This window comes from Cajanus cajan, chromosome 9 (assembly GCF_000230855.2).
Source record: "Cajanus cajan strain Asha chromosome 9, NIPB_CcT2T_4, whole genome shotgun sequence".
Lineage (NCBI taxonomy): Eukaryota > Viridiplantae > Streptophyta > Magnoliopsida > Fabales > Fabaceae > Cajanus > Cajanus cajan.
Genome location: NC_138525.1, coordinates 31,312,789 through 31,327,984, shown reverse-complemented (window position 1 = coordinate 31,327,984; position 15,196 = coordinate 31,312,789). Strand labels below are relative to the sequence as shown.

The 15,196-nt window shown below is 37.1% G+C and overlaps 1 protein-coding gene and 1 long non-coding RNA gene across 4 annotated transcripts; one reads left to right on the top strand and one right to left on the bottom strand.

Annotated features, from left to right (window-relative positions):
- Positions 1–2,882: 2,882 nt before the first annotated feature.
- LOC109793076 (uncharacterized) lies at positions 2,883–10,900 on the top strand. 2 transcript variants are annotated; one of them, XR_002239262.3, is made up of 4 exons: positions 2,887–3,867; positions 3,988–4,055; positions 4,191–4,328; positions 10,462–10,898. It is a non-coding gene; the product is annotated as an uncharacterized LOC109793076 (long non-coding RNA). The 2 variants fall into 2 exon arrangements; XR_014429514.1 differs by having other exon boundaries at positions 2,883–3,867; positions 3,988–4,328; positions 10,462–10,900.
- Positions 5,000–10,464, bottom strand: LOC109793077 (KRR1 small subunit processome component). 2 transcript variants are annotated; one of them, XM_083063261.1, is made up of 12 exons: positions 10,028–10,464; positions 9,656–9,949; positions 9,468–9,578; positions 9,303–9,371; positions 7,459–7,515; positions 7,265–7,303; positions 7,041–7,145; positions 6,868–6,950; positions 6,699–6,780; positions 5,768–5,911; positions 5,587–5,658; positions 5,000–5,462 (listed from the first exon to the last, which is right to left on the bottom strand). In XM_083063261.1, exons 2-12 carry the CDS (start codon positions 9,938–9,940, stop codon positions 5,346–5,348), a joined length of 1,164 nt encoding a protein of 387 aa, XP_082919387.1. In that variant the 5' UTR covers positions 9,941–9,949; positions 10,028–10,464; the 3' UTR covers positions 5,000–5,345. The 2 variants fall into 2 exon arrangements, with proteins under 2 accessions (XP_082919387.1, XP_082919388.1); XM_083063262.1 differs by having other exon boundaries at positions 9,656–9,942.
- Positions 10,901–15,196: the final 4,296 nt, after the last annotated feature.

The following is a 15,196-nucleotide window of genomic DNA, read 5'->3' as shown; positions in this document are numbered from 1 at the left end:
GAATAGGCGCAATACGGCCTACAGGGGCAATACGGCCGTATTGAAATTTTTGAACTTCAATACGGTCGTATTGAAGTTCAATACGGTCGTATTGAAATTCAGAAATTTCAATACGCCCGTATTGAGTTCGCTGCGGTTGTATTGAAGTGTCAATACGGTCGTATTGACTTCAGTACGACCGTATTGAAGTGTCAATACGGTCGTATTGACTTCAGTACGGCCGTATTGGGCTTTTTCCCTCCACTTCCTTATTTTGAGCTATTCTAAGACCTCTAGACCTACAGAGAACCCTCCTAGGGCCTTCGAGGAGTCCTTCTGGCTGATTATCCTTCAGTCTTCGAGAGTCTTCAAGCTTTATTTCCGACCCGGACAATTTTAGGGGTCTACACTTAAGGGTAACCATAAGTCTTGGGATGAGTACTTGCCCCACATTGAATTTGCTTATAATAGGGTAGTCCATAAGACTACCAAAATCTCACCTTTTGAGGTTGTGTATGGTTTTAACCCTCTCACTCCTTTAGACCTAATACCTCTACCAGATTCTTCTCATTACTTTCATAAAGAAGGGGTATCTAGGGCTGACTTTATTAAGAAATTACATGAGAAGGTTAAAATTCATATACAACAACAAAATGAGAGAACTGCTTTAGAAAGAAGCAAGGGAAAAAAAACCCTCATTTTTGAGGAAGGGGATTGGGTTTGGCTTCACTTGAGAAAGGAAAGGTTTCCTTCTCAAAGAAAGTCAAAACTCAACCCAAGAGGAGATGGTCCCTTCCAAGTCCTCCAAAGAATTAATGATAATGCTTACAGGTTAGATCTTCCTAGTGATTATGGAGTAAGTAACACTTTTAATATAAGTGATCTTATTCCCTTTGCAGGTTATGATGAGGAAGAAGAACCTACAGATTTGAGGACAAATCCTTCTCAAGAAGGAGGGGATGATAGACCATGGGCCAAGGGCCCAGTGACCAGAGCTATGGCTAGGAGGATACAGGAAGAGCTGGATCTTGAGAAGACTAATGGGCTTGTTAGGCCCAAGATAATCTTCACTTGGAATGCTCTATCATGAAGAGAAGGCCTAATTCTATTTGTTCATATTGTACAGTTTATACATAGTCTATTGTATAGGTTATTTTTGCCTTTGTATTTGAAAGGCACTTTATTTGCTTTTTCCTATTATGTGTATATTGTTTTTAAGGTAGGTTACTTGGAGAGTTTAGCTCCATTTAACCTCCCCAGTTGACACATTCATTTTGTATTTTTTCAGTAGGAAAAAGGGGGTACATTTAGCAAAGCTTGAGGTATGACTAGTAATTGGGCCAGAATTGGGCCTAGGCTAAATTTTTGATATTGGACTCATTTTGCTCCTAATTTTTCATAGATTTGATGTAGCTAGGTCTCATCATCATATGATGAACCTAACTACACCAAATCAAGATTTTGCAAATTAAATCAAGGAGCAAATTAAGTGCAAAGCCGCCTAGCTCTCTTCATGGCCGAAATTAGTAGTTCCTTCTTGAGTTTTTGAAGCTTGCCTTGCAAGCTTCTAAACTCAAGTAAGGTAAGCTTACCTTACCATGGTTCCTAAGTGAACCATGGTCAAGGTTAGCTTCCCTTGCAAGCTTGCCAAAACCATAGGAGTTAAGTAAACCTTACCATGGTTCCTAGTGAACCATGGTTAAGGTTAGCTTCTCCTAGAAGCCACCTCTTTTCTATATATTTGTAAATGCTTCTTTTGTAGACACTTTTGTCATATTTGAGAAATAAACTCTGAATTTTCTCTCTCAAACAAGAGTCACCAAAACCGTGAGCACCTCCACTCTAGGTTTCCCTCAAAGGTTCTTCAACCTTTGTTTTGGTTCCTCAATCTTCTACCCTAACTAGAAGTGGCCGAACCATCTCTTCAAGGCTTCTCCTCCATGGAAGCTTCTTTCATGGAGATTCAAGCTTCTTCAAAGGATTAACCTCAAGAACATTCGGTCCAAGCATGGAGGAGTTGAAGTTCATCAATCTTCTTCAACTTAGCTCCATCAAAATCTTACCTTGTGAAGGAGACCTATTGTTGGTTAGAAGGCTCCTTAACAATCAATCTAGTGAAATTGACCAATCACAACGAGAAAACTTGTTTCAAACAAAATGCAAGGTCTTAGAAAGTACTTGTTCTCTCATTGTCGATAGTGGGTCTACTTCTAATTGTTGTAGTACTAGATTGGTTGATAAGCTAGCCTTAACTACAAAACCTCATCCTAAACCTTACAAAATGCAATGGATCAATGAGGAAAGAGGTGTTGTAGTTAACCAACAAGCAAACATACCAATCTCTATTGGCAACTATAAAGAAATTGTTTTGTGTGACATAGTGCCATTAGAGGTTAGTCATGTCTTGCTTGGGAGGCCATGGCAATTTGACAAACACATAATCCATGATGGCCTCACAAATAAAATAAGTTTCCAACACTTAGGTAAGAAGTTTGTGTGGTGTCCTCTATCACCCTCTCAAGTGAATAAGGACCAACTCAAACTAAAGGCTAAGAAAGATGATGAAGAGAAAAGTAAAAACAAAAACAAAAAGAAAAGAAAAGAAAAAAAGAATTTTTCCTTTGAAGAAAAAGGGCTAGGTTCAAGTGAACCTTAACCCTTGTGCTATCCTCCTTCTTTTGGTGCCAAAGAAAGATGGCAATGGAGGATGAGCACCTTTTTAAAAGCCATCATTGAATAAAAGGCACCCAATCCTAAGTTAGATGATTTGGTGAATGAATTGCATGGGTCAATAAATTTTAAATGGTGATGCCTCTTTGGCTCTTCCCTTTTGCCCTAAGCACCTTCATTCAACAAATTATGTACTTAAGGATTGCATAGTTAAGTTTTAATATTTTACTCCCCTAATTGTGGTTTCACTTCTTTTGAAGGATCAATGGAATGGAAGAACTTGAAGATTTGTGGTCAAATCCTTCTCAAGAAGGAGGGTATGATGGAGGACCATCCATGGTACTTCATGTGAAACCCATCACATGGTCCAATGCTATGACTAATTTTGAGTAGTGTAGGATTTATTTGGTTTATTCCAATTTTACCCTTGTATTTTGGGGTATTTTAGTCATAGGATTTATTTTCTTTGTATTTCCTATTTTACCCTTGTATTATGGGGTGCTTTAGATAATTAGGGTTTTTAATTTTTGGGCTAGGGTGTTTTAGAGGAGGTGACGCAATTTTTGGCAAAGTTTGGACCTATTTTTGGTGTTAGAAAGGCTTAGGCCCAAGTGGAGGGCAAAGGTTGCATGGTCTTATCATGCACCTTGTTATAGCCAATCTAAACCCATAGATTCCAAACTTGGCCACCAAGTTGCATCTAGGGTTAATTTGGCATTGCATTTGGAGTGCATTTGGCCTTGGCATTTTCGGCCATACAACCCTAAATGCAACCCTAAATGCAACTCCTCCTATAAAAACCCCACACCCCACCACTTGTAAACACTTTGGATTATATGATATTGAGTGAGCCTTTTGTGCCTCAAAATCCATCCTTAGTCCCTAGGATAGTTTCGGCTAGCCTCCTCCTATCTCCACCCTTGGAGAGTAGGAAACCTAGAGTGGCCTCCACCTACCTTGGAGTGAGCCAACTTTGAGCACCCAAACACCTCTACCCTAAGTGTTTCCGCCCAAACACCATCATTTCACGCCAACTTCCTTTCATTCACCATATATCCTCCTTTTGTCCACCTTGTTGAACCTAGATCAAGGGCAAGGCTTCCTCTCCTTCATCTCTACATCATTTCATGGAGAAGGAACCCATCAGGTTATCTTCCGCCTGTTCCTGAATTGGGAAAAAGGCCTGTCAAAACACCGCGAGATGGCAAAGGGTGGAAGGTATGAACAGTAGGCTATTCATTCCCTTGTTTTTATTTTTTATTTTTATAATTCAGGTATACAACCTTGGGGTGTTTCCCAAAATTGAGTAATTCTATTGCTGTTTCTTCTATTTTTCAGGCGCGGCGAGATTGACGGAAAATATCTCAAGTGCAACCTCTACTCCCGCTTTGATGTTTAATTTTCAAGTATTTGTTTCTATAATTTAATTATTTTACGCATTTGGAACTTAAATGTACATAACATTGTTGATTATAATTTTTCAAGTATCTATTGAATTTGAGATACAGCCCCAGTGACATGAATTTCATGCTATAACTCAGCGAACAAATCACGACTGTGAGCCCAAGCCCGATTCCCCAGTTTCCTCCGACACCAAACAATGTCGTTGTGGCCATGGCGCTTGCGAAGTCAAAACCTCACGGAGTGGCAGGAACTTCTATGCCTACCCCATCAAAAGGGTATGATTCCTGTTAAGTTTTTTGATATAAGAAAATATAGATTGATAGACATTAAAACTATTTTATATAACATTAATTTACTGGCAATAAAAATATGATGAAAAAATAATTGTCAACCAAATTTGTAAGAGTTGAGTAAAGATGATTAAAAAGTTACGTCAAACCTGGTCAAAATAATAATGATATTGATGTGCAAATATATTAGTTTTTGCTATATAATATAATTATGAATTCAACCTCCATCAGTTTCGAAGACAAATTATATGATTCAATTAATCTAAAGTGTATTTTTTTATGCGGTTTAACTAAATTAAAATAAGTGTAAATTAAAACATATTAACGGTGTAAAATATTTTTATACAATCATTTAATCATAAATTGTCTTTTTATGATAAAATTTTTAAGTTTTTTATTTAAAAAATAATATTGATAAGTTTTGCTATAATTGCTTTAAAAATTATATTTAACATGATTATAGTTAAAGGTCATACACAAGCGTTTATGAAAAATAAACTCATTTAAAACTCCATTATTGCATAAACTAATTTTTTAAATTATTTTCATTAGATCCAATCTGCAAAGTTTCTTTTTCTTCCTCATCATCACAAATTTACAAAGTGGTATTTAGCTATATATTTAAAAAATTAAGACACGTGCACATACAAATGTAATCACAGGATAAATGATATCGTTTAACATAAATATTGATTATATTTTCATATCCTTGTTTCTTAAAAAAAATAAAATAAATAGTAAGACCCTTAGATTGCATCAACTCATGAAGCCAATAGTTTTGTGTAAGTGTGTGTCGGGCAATGTTTTTTTGAGTACCAGAAATGTACATGTTATAGTCTATTAGCAAGTACTACTAAGATACACGATGCCACGCACTCATCTCATCTTCATGACAAATGGAAAGAACAACAAAGCCTCATACATTAGTGTCAAAACTGTTCCTGCAAAGACATTGGTTACAAAAGATCATGCTCATCTTCCATCTCCAAAATGAAGATTGTGCTAAGACTTTTGCTTTTTAGATTTCCTTCCCGATGCTTGTTCTGATGATCCTATAATATATGTCTCCGCATTTATATTTTCTTCAGATTTACCCTTCCCAAACTTCTTAGCTTTTTTCTGCGGACGAGCCATTTTGAATCCAAGTGAGATGGTTTATTTAAGAGAAAACACCAAGTTTACAATTTTAACTGGACAAGCCAAAAAAGAAAGTCCTAATAAAATTCCGGTAGAAACTTATTACCTTTAAAGAATTTGCCATGTCAGCAACATTATTGTTAGTGTCCTCAGATTTATCCACCAGGTTTGCAGGCTCCTAAAAAGAGTGAAGTTTTACAACACACCATGAAGAAAACTATAAAATAATATGCACGTCATAAATTATTAATAGTTGAGAAAATTGCAAAAGAAAGATTGATATAAACCTTGGGTGGGATAAAGGCCTCTTCTCTTTTTCTTTTGTTTTCAGCAGTTTTTTCAGCCTGCTTCTCCTGCTTCTCTTGCCATATCTTCGCCGATTTCCTTTTGTTACTCAAAAAGTATTCTCCGGTTTCTAATTGTATGTCAATCTGAAATGTCATAAATCACCAAAGACACCTTAAAATTTGTTTGATAAATTAACAACCAAAATATCAGAACACGGTGTTTCAAAAACTTGGATATATACAAACTCCTGCCCGGGGCAAACAAAATAAAAAGGCCATATAAGCATACCAGAAAGTCGTTGTGGAATTTGGGTTGTCATTCTCATTTAAAGGTCCAGAAAAGTTCATATATTCATAAATTGCTCGAAGATAATGCACACTAGAGCAAAGTCTGAGGACTTTGTTACGATACAAACCCATAAAAACATACCTAATATACCCACATGGCAACCATATCAATTCCTGAAGATAAACATCAAAATTGAATCTCAATCATGTTTCATAATCACCTATGCCTATTTCCTTTATTGATATGAGCACAAGTTAAAGTGGAATCCTCGTAATGTCAGTTACAGACAAAATGCTAGGCTCTTAACTTTAACAATCAATAGCAATTGGTAAATTAAACACTAATCATAACAGATCCAGATAAGTAGAAAATGCAGGTGGGCTCATAGGGTCCTACTTCAATGCAGAAGCAGAAAAGATAATTGTGTTCTTGAGAACCATTGAAATGTAATTCTTCTTTGAGAAACATCAGGTATTAAACAAAAAGGAATTTAAGCATCCATTTGTTAATCACCCAGACGCTATTTTCTAGCCAATTCTTTATGTTGTAGTTGTTGGGAAAATGAGTAGAGGAGACTGAGACTCTATATATTAGTGGAAGAAATCACAAAAAAAAATCCAGAGATATTAGAGGTTGTCTCACCTTACTGGGCTGTTGAGGTGGAGGGAAAGGAGTGTATGGTTTCTTCTGTTTAGTGTTAACCTTCTTTTGCTTAACATTTTTCCTATAAAAAGATTTGAAGCGTCAATTAAACTGAAGCAGGGAGAGAGTACTTTGTATATACAAATTATCAAATAATTAAAAGGCATACTTCTTGAATTTTGGAAGGAACCTATCCCAGTTCTCTTGGGCAAGCGCTGGATCCTTTTCAAGTTCCTTCTTCATCATAAGAACCTGACTAAGTGAAAAGGAGAAATGAGACATTTTTCTACACACGAAATCTATACCATAAAAGTAAGTTGGATAAAATACAAATTAATTAACCTTAATGTTGTACACAGGATGCATTTTATTCAACATGCATTCTTCGACAATTCTTCTGACTTGTTTCAAGCCTTTGAATGAACCCATAGCAGCAACTGTGTTTCCCTGTGGAATTGCATGTAACATTAAAAAGAAATCACTTCATTCTAGACTACACTCATATCATAGTGCAAGTAAATGCAAAGTTTTCACATTCTGAACTATGAAGCAACAGCAAAAATTACCTGGACAAGAATGTAGCAGCCAGTGAGTATTTCAAGAGCCTGCACACCAGTATTGTAGTTGTAGAAAAGTGAGTTATAAAGTTGAAGTTAACAAATGGTGGGTATGTATGTAGTACCACCATACCAAAGCAAGAAAGAAACTACAAAGGGTTCATCCCCATTGCTGAAAAATCCAAATCTTGACAAAATAATACCTTCAAGGTGGAAGAATTGGGACCCACAAGATGCTGTCTTCTTTTTACAAAGCGTTCCTGCAGTCAGAAAATCAAGGGAAATCCATACCATTAGAATAATTTCTTTGAAATGCTTAAGTTGAGAACAATATTAAACAAATACAAAAATTATATGGTAGAAAACAAAAACCAATGAGCTGTTTGAAGCATGGATAAGGGGGAGAATAACTTCCATGGCCAATTGGTTTCAGTGTTTCTGGAATGCTAATAAGGAAGGTATCCTGAAAGTGGTAAAGGAATTTCATTGCAATGGGAAGATTCGTGTGTGCTTGGTTCAAATTAGTCTGAGGTGCTGTTTTTGACAATTTTGGTAGAGAACTTGGGGATTCAGTAAAGCAAAACAAAAATAGCATGAAATTGTATTTTTATTACTCAAGTCGGGTTACAGGTTACAAGAGCATGGTAATCCTAGAAGTTATAATCACATTCACAGGAGACAATCGCACACAGTAGCAGCACTACAGCATAGTTGCCTCACATCAGGTGGCCTCTACCATGCGCTGTGTGTTTCTACATTGCAGCAGTTATAGTGGAAGGGTAAAAGTCCATAAATGATTCACTCAAAAGCACCAACACTGCCTGTCAGTGTTCTCCGGCATATTCATTGTTCGGCTTTTGTTATTATTGCCTTTCTAATTTTGCCCTAGACTGAGTGGTTATTTGTTTATTTAGACTATTTCTGACTATTAATTATGAATGCCATTACTTGGTTTTTTTTTTTTTAATGTTTGAGCAATCATACATGTGTGTGTGTGTGTGTATATTATAATCATAGCAAACTGGCCATCCAGCTAAAGCATTTTTGCAGTTGACCACTCAACACCAATGTCCAGAAACAATAAATACGGACCAAAGTATTAAAAAGAACTTATAAGCACGTCTGTTTGGGAGGACTTTATGACAGCTCAGATTTGTAGTTGTAGGTTCTGAATCTCTTCAATTCTATAAAATAGGGTTCAGAGACTGTTTGTAACAGAGGATGCACAATTATATTATCAATAATGATATATGGAGTTATGGACACCTTATATTACAAACACCTAGTTAACATCCATCACTTGTATTCCTATCACATTATATAACCAGTCGTACCTACATTTTTCCCTCCTTTTCTAACTCAGGGTGTGTTTGGTAGGATGGAAGAAATGCGTAAGAAATAAAGATGAGAGAAGTACAAAAGGGAGAAAGAGAGTGAAAATAAGGGTGTTTTGGTTTAAGAGAAACAAGGAAGAGAGAAATACAAAAAATAAAAAATAATAATTTTAAATAAAATAATTAAATAATTGATTAAAGTTTTTATCTAATTGATTAAATAAATAAAAAATAGATCAAAATTGCAACTGATTAGACCACCATTAATACATGCTTATCGGTGAAAACAACAAAAACAATGGATTAGTGATTCATTTCTATAGATTGTTTTCCAAACGTACTGTAGATGTTTACTAGCACAGCCGCACAGGAGTGATCCATGCAACATTTTCCTTATATTATTCACACAACACTTTCCACAACTCTTATGTTTTTCATCTCTTTCCATCACATCACAATCTTATCAAAATATTTTCTCACTTCTCTTACCATCTCTGCCCCATGTCCTATTAAAATAAAGTACCCTAAACTAGCATTCCTCTTGCACAAATAATCAATCTATTATGAACCCGAACCTTTCAAATCCAGACACTCAACCCAAATACAGGACACGCAGAAGCATTGATAATTGACACCCAACAATCTAAGAAAAGCCAGAGGCAACAAGCAAGAAGAACACGCAGTAAAACATCTGCAATCTGATCGGAGAATACCTTATTGCGAACCATGCCGCTGATTTTGATAATGTCACATTGTATTTCATCGTCGAGTATTTTTATCGCCTGAAAACAACCAAACCAACAACCAACCGTCCATATAAGTTAAACAAAACAACGAAAATGAATTCATGAACTCTTTCTGAATATATATATACACACCTGAGGAGCAGGAACACTCCGTGACAAAAGCTTGATGAGATCCCTAGCTTTGATGATGATATAGGGATCCCTAGTCTTTCTGGTGGTTGAAACGGTCATGGAACCCTCGACCTGCGAATGAAGGTGAAATTAGGGTTTACGATTGAAAAAAAATGAGGAAGGGAAAGGGAAGTGAGTCAGGTAATTACCAAATTGAGTTCGCACGCGACGCCGAATTGTTTGAGAGAGGATTTGACCATCGGCCATGCTTCTTGGAGGTACTTTTCGCGGTACTGAGGGAAGAGAGTGGAGAAGGAGCTTACTTCGAGCATGCCGCCTTCGTTCCAGGAAGGGTCGAACTTGTCGATTTTCCAGTGGTCGATGTTGGGGTCGTCGTCCCATGGCTTGGGCTTGTCGTGCTTCCCCTTTCGCTTCTCCTTCGGCGCCACAGCTTCGTTCGCCGCGCCGTTCTCCTCCTCCTGGTGGTTCTCCATCGCTGCTTTCTTTCCGGTGAAGAAAGAATAAAGAAACAATTAAATAAACTCCTGCATACTGTATATTTTGACGAAGTAAATGCTCACCTGCCGCTGGGAGATCTGAACTTGCGGGAGAAGAGCCGGTGGGTGAGGGAGAAGAAGAGCGGAGCAGCGAGGGAGGCGCGGCTTAGGGAGATAGAAGAAAGGGCGCGGCGTGAGAGAGAGATTGAAGGGTGAGAGTGATGGAAAAGGAAAAAGACGTTGCGAGGGGAAGGGAAAGATAGAAAAGGAAAATAAGACGCGCGCACTCCGCCGGTGCCCCAGTTAGTGAGAGAAACCCTATTTCATGAACCAAAACAATTAAAAATTAAAACGACTCTTCGTTTTCCATCCCTTATTTCACTCACAAGTTGAACCTCTGTTTTTCCTCTTAGGTCAACATTCTCATTTTTATCTATCGTCGTTTTGTTCCGTGGAATCTGCATTGCTAGCTAGTAGTAGCAATTGATTGTTGTTGTTATTGTTTCTATTACTTTCAGGAGATGAAGAAGGTTGAAGCGTTTTTAAACCGCGACGTCCCGGAGTGCGTTGCGAACATAGCTATGGAACTCGGGAGGAATCTCCGGTGGCTTTGCTCCGTCAAAAGGGCATTGGTCACCGGGGCAGGCATAGAAGTTCTTGCCACTCCATGAGGTTTTGACTTCGCAAGCGCCATGGCCACAACGACACTGTACGGTGTCGGAGGAAACTTGGAAATCGGGCTTGGGCTTGGGCTTGGGCTTGGGTGAAACGGGCTTAGTAGGGGATTTGTAAGGATAAAACCAAGACCAATGTCCAATTTGTTCACATTTGTAGCAGGTATCTTATATTAAACGTCTACTATTTAATAAATTTTATATAACTTTTCTTTTTTTTCATAATTTTGTGAAGATTTTTAATTTTTTTTATGGCAATTTTGAATATTTTAATCACACCTTATTTTAAAATAGTTTCTCATTTTGAAGATTAATTATGTCTTTTTATTTTAAAATTAAATTTAGTTTTCTTTTAGCTATTCATTTTCTTTTATTTAAAATCTTCAACTTCATATTCATATATATATATATATATATATATATATATATATATATAATATATATTTACAAAAATATTTATTTATTTACATTAAACTTCACTTAAATTACAAAAAAAAAAACTCAAAATTTTCACCATTAACCTAATTTTAATCACATTGCAACAAAGCAAATCTGAAATATTTATTAATTATTTCAAATATGTTCAATTGCAGGGTGTGTTTGATAGAGAGGAAAGAAGTAGATGAAAAATAGATAGAAGAGAAAAATAGGAGAATGAAAATAGATAAGGAATAAAATAAAAATTTGATTATTTGATTGAAAAGAAATAGGTGATAAATTATATTATATAAATGTTTATATATTATCAACATCATTATAAAACCCTTATCATTGAACATAATTATAATTAAGATTTCACGACCGAGCTTTTCCGCACCCTTAGCGTACTTTCTCAGGTCCTGTTACTCTCTTAATCATAACTATATTAATAATAAGAATTTTAATTCTAACGCTAATAATAATAAGGACCGTTCAAAAGGATCATTGATCAAATATATTTCTGATGCACAGGTTCCATTTTCATGGCAAGTGCAGAGTATACTCTATATCTAATAGTAAAGCAAAGTATTCTCTCACGGAAGGAAGTCTAAGACATAATCACAAGAATAGAGTTTTCAGGAAAGAAGGAAGTGTTTAGAAACTCATGATAATATAAAACAGAAGTTTTATTTATGGTTGAGGTTCTCTGCCTCTCAACATTACACAAGCAGTCCTTATATAGAGGAGTTGAGCTCCCGGACCTGAAACCATTATAAAATAAACTTAAGGCCATTACTAGTATGGCCAACACTATAGTACAGTGACTCATCCCTAAGGTACAATGATTCATACCTAATGACTCACTACTGTCCTTCACAAAACAATAAATACACACAGATGGCTAAAGATGTAGGGTCACATCTGCCAACAAACTAGTACGTATAGGGATAAGATTCCCTCAGACTCAATAATTTTACAAAAGATGTTAGGTTACATCTTATTAAAATGATACACAACTGGTTGCATAAGATTCCTTCACGTGATGGTCAGAAATTCCATCAGTTAATGCTTAAAGATAGGTTCATGATGCATACTACTTCTCAAAGTTTGATCTCAAATCTGGATTTTGGCAGATTGGCTTAGATCCTAAAGATCGACCAAAAACAACTTTCTGCATACCAAATGCTCATTATCAATGGACAGTCCTTCCATTTGGCCTCAAAATTTCTCCTTCGTTGTTTCAGAAGAATATGGTTCGAATCTTTGAACCTATTCTGCATAGTGCTTTGATCTACATTGATGACATACTGCTATTTTCTCCAAATGAAGAAAGTCATAAAAAACTCCTACAACAGTTTCATCAAATCTGTAACCAATATGGAGTAATGCTTTCATCAAAGAAATCTGAGATTGGAGTCAAAGAGGTCAACTTTCTTGGAATGCATTTTGCTTATGGAAAATATGTCCCTCAACCTCACATTGTAGAGAGACTCCCAGAATTTCCAGAAAAGGATATGACAGTCAAGGAGATTCAACAGTTTTTGGGAATTATTAATTACGTTAGACACTTTATTCCTCCTCGCTCCCTCGCTCCCTCTCCCCGCGTCCCTTTTGCCAGGTGACGTTTCTTCTTGCTGTTTAGATTTGCTTGTTTGCAATTTCTGCTTCCCCCACCTCCTGGCCCCTTCTCTCTCCATCGCAATGGGTTTTAGAATAACCTAGTGCCGTCAGAATCATGCATGTGTAAAGTTAGTAGCTTTAGGGGTATGTGTCAAGTTTATAGTTTCAGAACAACTCATTTGCTCCTGCATGTGTGAAGTTAGTAGCTTTAGGGGAATAGTGGCAAAGTCTTGTAGTTAGTACTAGTAATTTTGATTAGTGATTTCTGAAGTTGCAGTTGCTACTTGTGGTGATAGCATATTGTACCGCTATGGATGGTCAAACTAAAAATTTTTCCAGTTCTACTTAGAGCTATCAAAACGGGCTACCCGGCCCGGCTCGACCCACCACGGGTTGGCCATTTGGTGGGTCAACCCAACCCGGCTCATTTATCAGTGAGCTCAAAAAAATCAAACCCGGCCCGGCCCACCACAGGTTGGTGGGTTAAACGGGTTGGCTCACCTTTAAAAAAAAATAATCTCCAATGGATAAATATAATCCAAAATCATAAAAATTACAAATCACAATCTAACATTAAATCATTATTGTCTCATGTTGGACTGCACCATGGCCCAATAATTATTGTATTTTTTCAAAAGAAAATTTAATCACGGGTTGGGGGGCCAGCCCGACTCACCACGGGTTCAACCCGGGTGAGCCGGGTTGTTAGTGAGCCGGGTTCAAATTTGACCCGTATTGAAATTTTCAAATTTTTTTCAACCCAACTCGGCTTGAACCCGTGGTGAGCCGGGTAGGCTCATCAGGCCAAGCCCATTTTGACAGCTCTAGTTATTTCCCCAAGTTCCACTCTTACTCATTGCACAAATTTGGGTTGGAAAATTTATTTAATTATTCATAATGTTCTTTCATCTCCATCGCAATGGGTTTTAGAATAACCCAGTGCCGTCAGAATCATGCATGTGTAAAGTTAGTAGTTTTAGGGTTATGTGTCAAGTTTGTAGTTTCAGAACAACTCATTTGCTCATGTAAGGACCTAAGTACATTTTGTATACCTTGCATTATTGGTAATAGTAAATTTGAAAATACCATGCTTGATTTAGGAGCTTCAATTAATGTTATGCCTCTGTCCATTTTTAAATATCTGTCTCTTGGACCTTTACAACCTATAGGTGTGGTCATTCAGATGGCCAATAGGAGTGTTGCCCACCCTACAGGTTTTGTAGAAGATGTCTTGGTTCGAGTTGGTGAACTTATTTTCCCTGCAGATTTTTATGTTCTTGATATGGAGAAGGGATTCTCCTATGGTTCTGCCCCAATCATTTTGGGTAGACCATTTTTGAAAACAGCCTGGACCAAGATTGATGTTTTTGCTGGCACCTTGTCTATGGAATTTGGTGATATTTTTGTTTATTTCAATATTTTGGATGCCATGAAATTTCCTTCTAAAGATCATTCTCATTCTATTTTTGGTGTTGAATTGATTGATGATATAATTGATGAGCACATTCATGATTTAGATTCCTTTCATGTTAAGAAACATTCATTTTTATCTGAATTGTATAACTGTTTTTCATGCATTGAATCTAAATCTGAATTTGGAAGTGATCTTGATTGTGATGATGCATCTGAATTCGATACTTTGGGTGTTGTACCTCCTGGTCTTGATTTTATAGAGTCAGAGTGCACTAACCATGTTGCAGGAAGTACAAAAGAATCTGACTTGCAGGTTGAGGTACAAGCTGCGAAACCCCTTCTCCCTTCTTTGGTTCCTTCTGATGTTCAGCCAATACCCACACCAGAGTTGAAGCCTCTTCCAGAGAACCTCAAGTATGCTTACTTGGAGGACGATGAAAGATTTCATGTGATCATTTCTACATCCCTTGATGCTGATCAAGAGGATAGGTTGTTGCATGTGCTCCGGAAGCACAAGAAGGAAATTAGTTGGACCCTGGCAAACATTCCTGGAATTAGCCCATCCACGTGCATGCATAGGATACTATTGGAGGATGGAGCTAAACTAGTGAGACAGCCATAGAGGAGACTTAACCCAGTGATTCTAGACGTCGTAAAGAAGGAGGTGACCAAGCTTCTACAGGATGAGATCATCTATCCTATTTTAGACAGTCAGTGGGTGAGTCCAGTCCAGGTGGTCCCCAAAAAGACAGGCCTCACTGTTGTTAAGAATGAGAGGGATGAGCTCATACCCACCAGAGTGAAAAATAGTTGGAGAGTCTGTATTGACTACCAGAGGCTCAACCAAGCAACAAGGAAGGATCATTTTTCTCTGCCCTTCATTGATCAGATGCTTGAGCGTCTAGCAGGTAAATCTCATTACTATTTTCTTGATGGTTTCTCTGGTTATTTTCAAATTCATATTGCTCCTGAGGATCAGGAAAAGACCACATTCACCTGCCCTTTTGGTACTTTTGCTTATAGGAGGATGCCTTTTGGCCTATGCAATGCCCCTAGCACATTCCAACGGTGCATGCTCAGTATTTTTAGTGATTTTCTTGAAAATTGTATAGAGGTGTTTATGGAT

Bases quoted from the DNA above. Each gene is read 5' to 3' on its own strand.
- LOC109793077 (XM_083063261.1), bottom strand. From the start codon at position 9,940: ATGGAGAACCACCAGGAGGAGGAGAACGGCGCGGCGAACGAAGCTGTG. The intron at 7,146-7,264 runs GTAATTTTTGCT...GCAATTCCACAG, and splicing joins GCTGCTACATTCTTGTCCAG to GGAAACACAGTTGCTGCTAT. The intron at 6,781-6,867 runs GTATGCCTTTTA...ATCTTTTTATAG, and splicing joins TTCCTTCCAAAATTCAAGAA to GAAAAATGTTAAGCAAAAGA.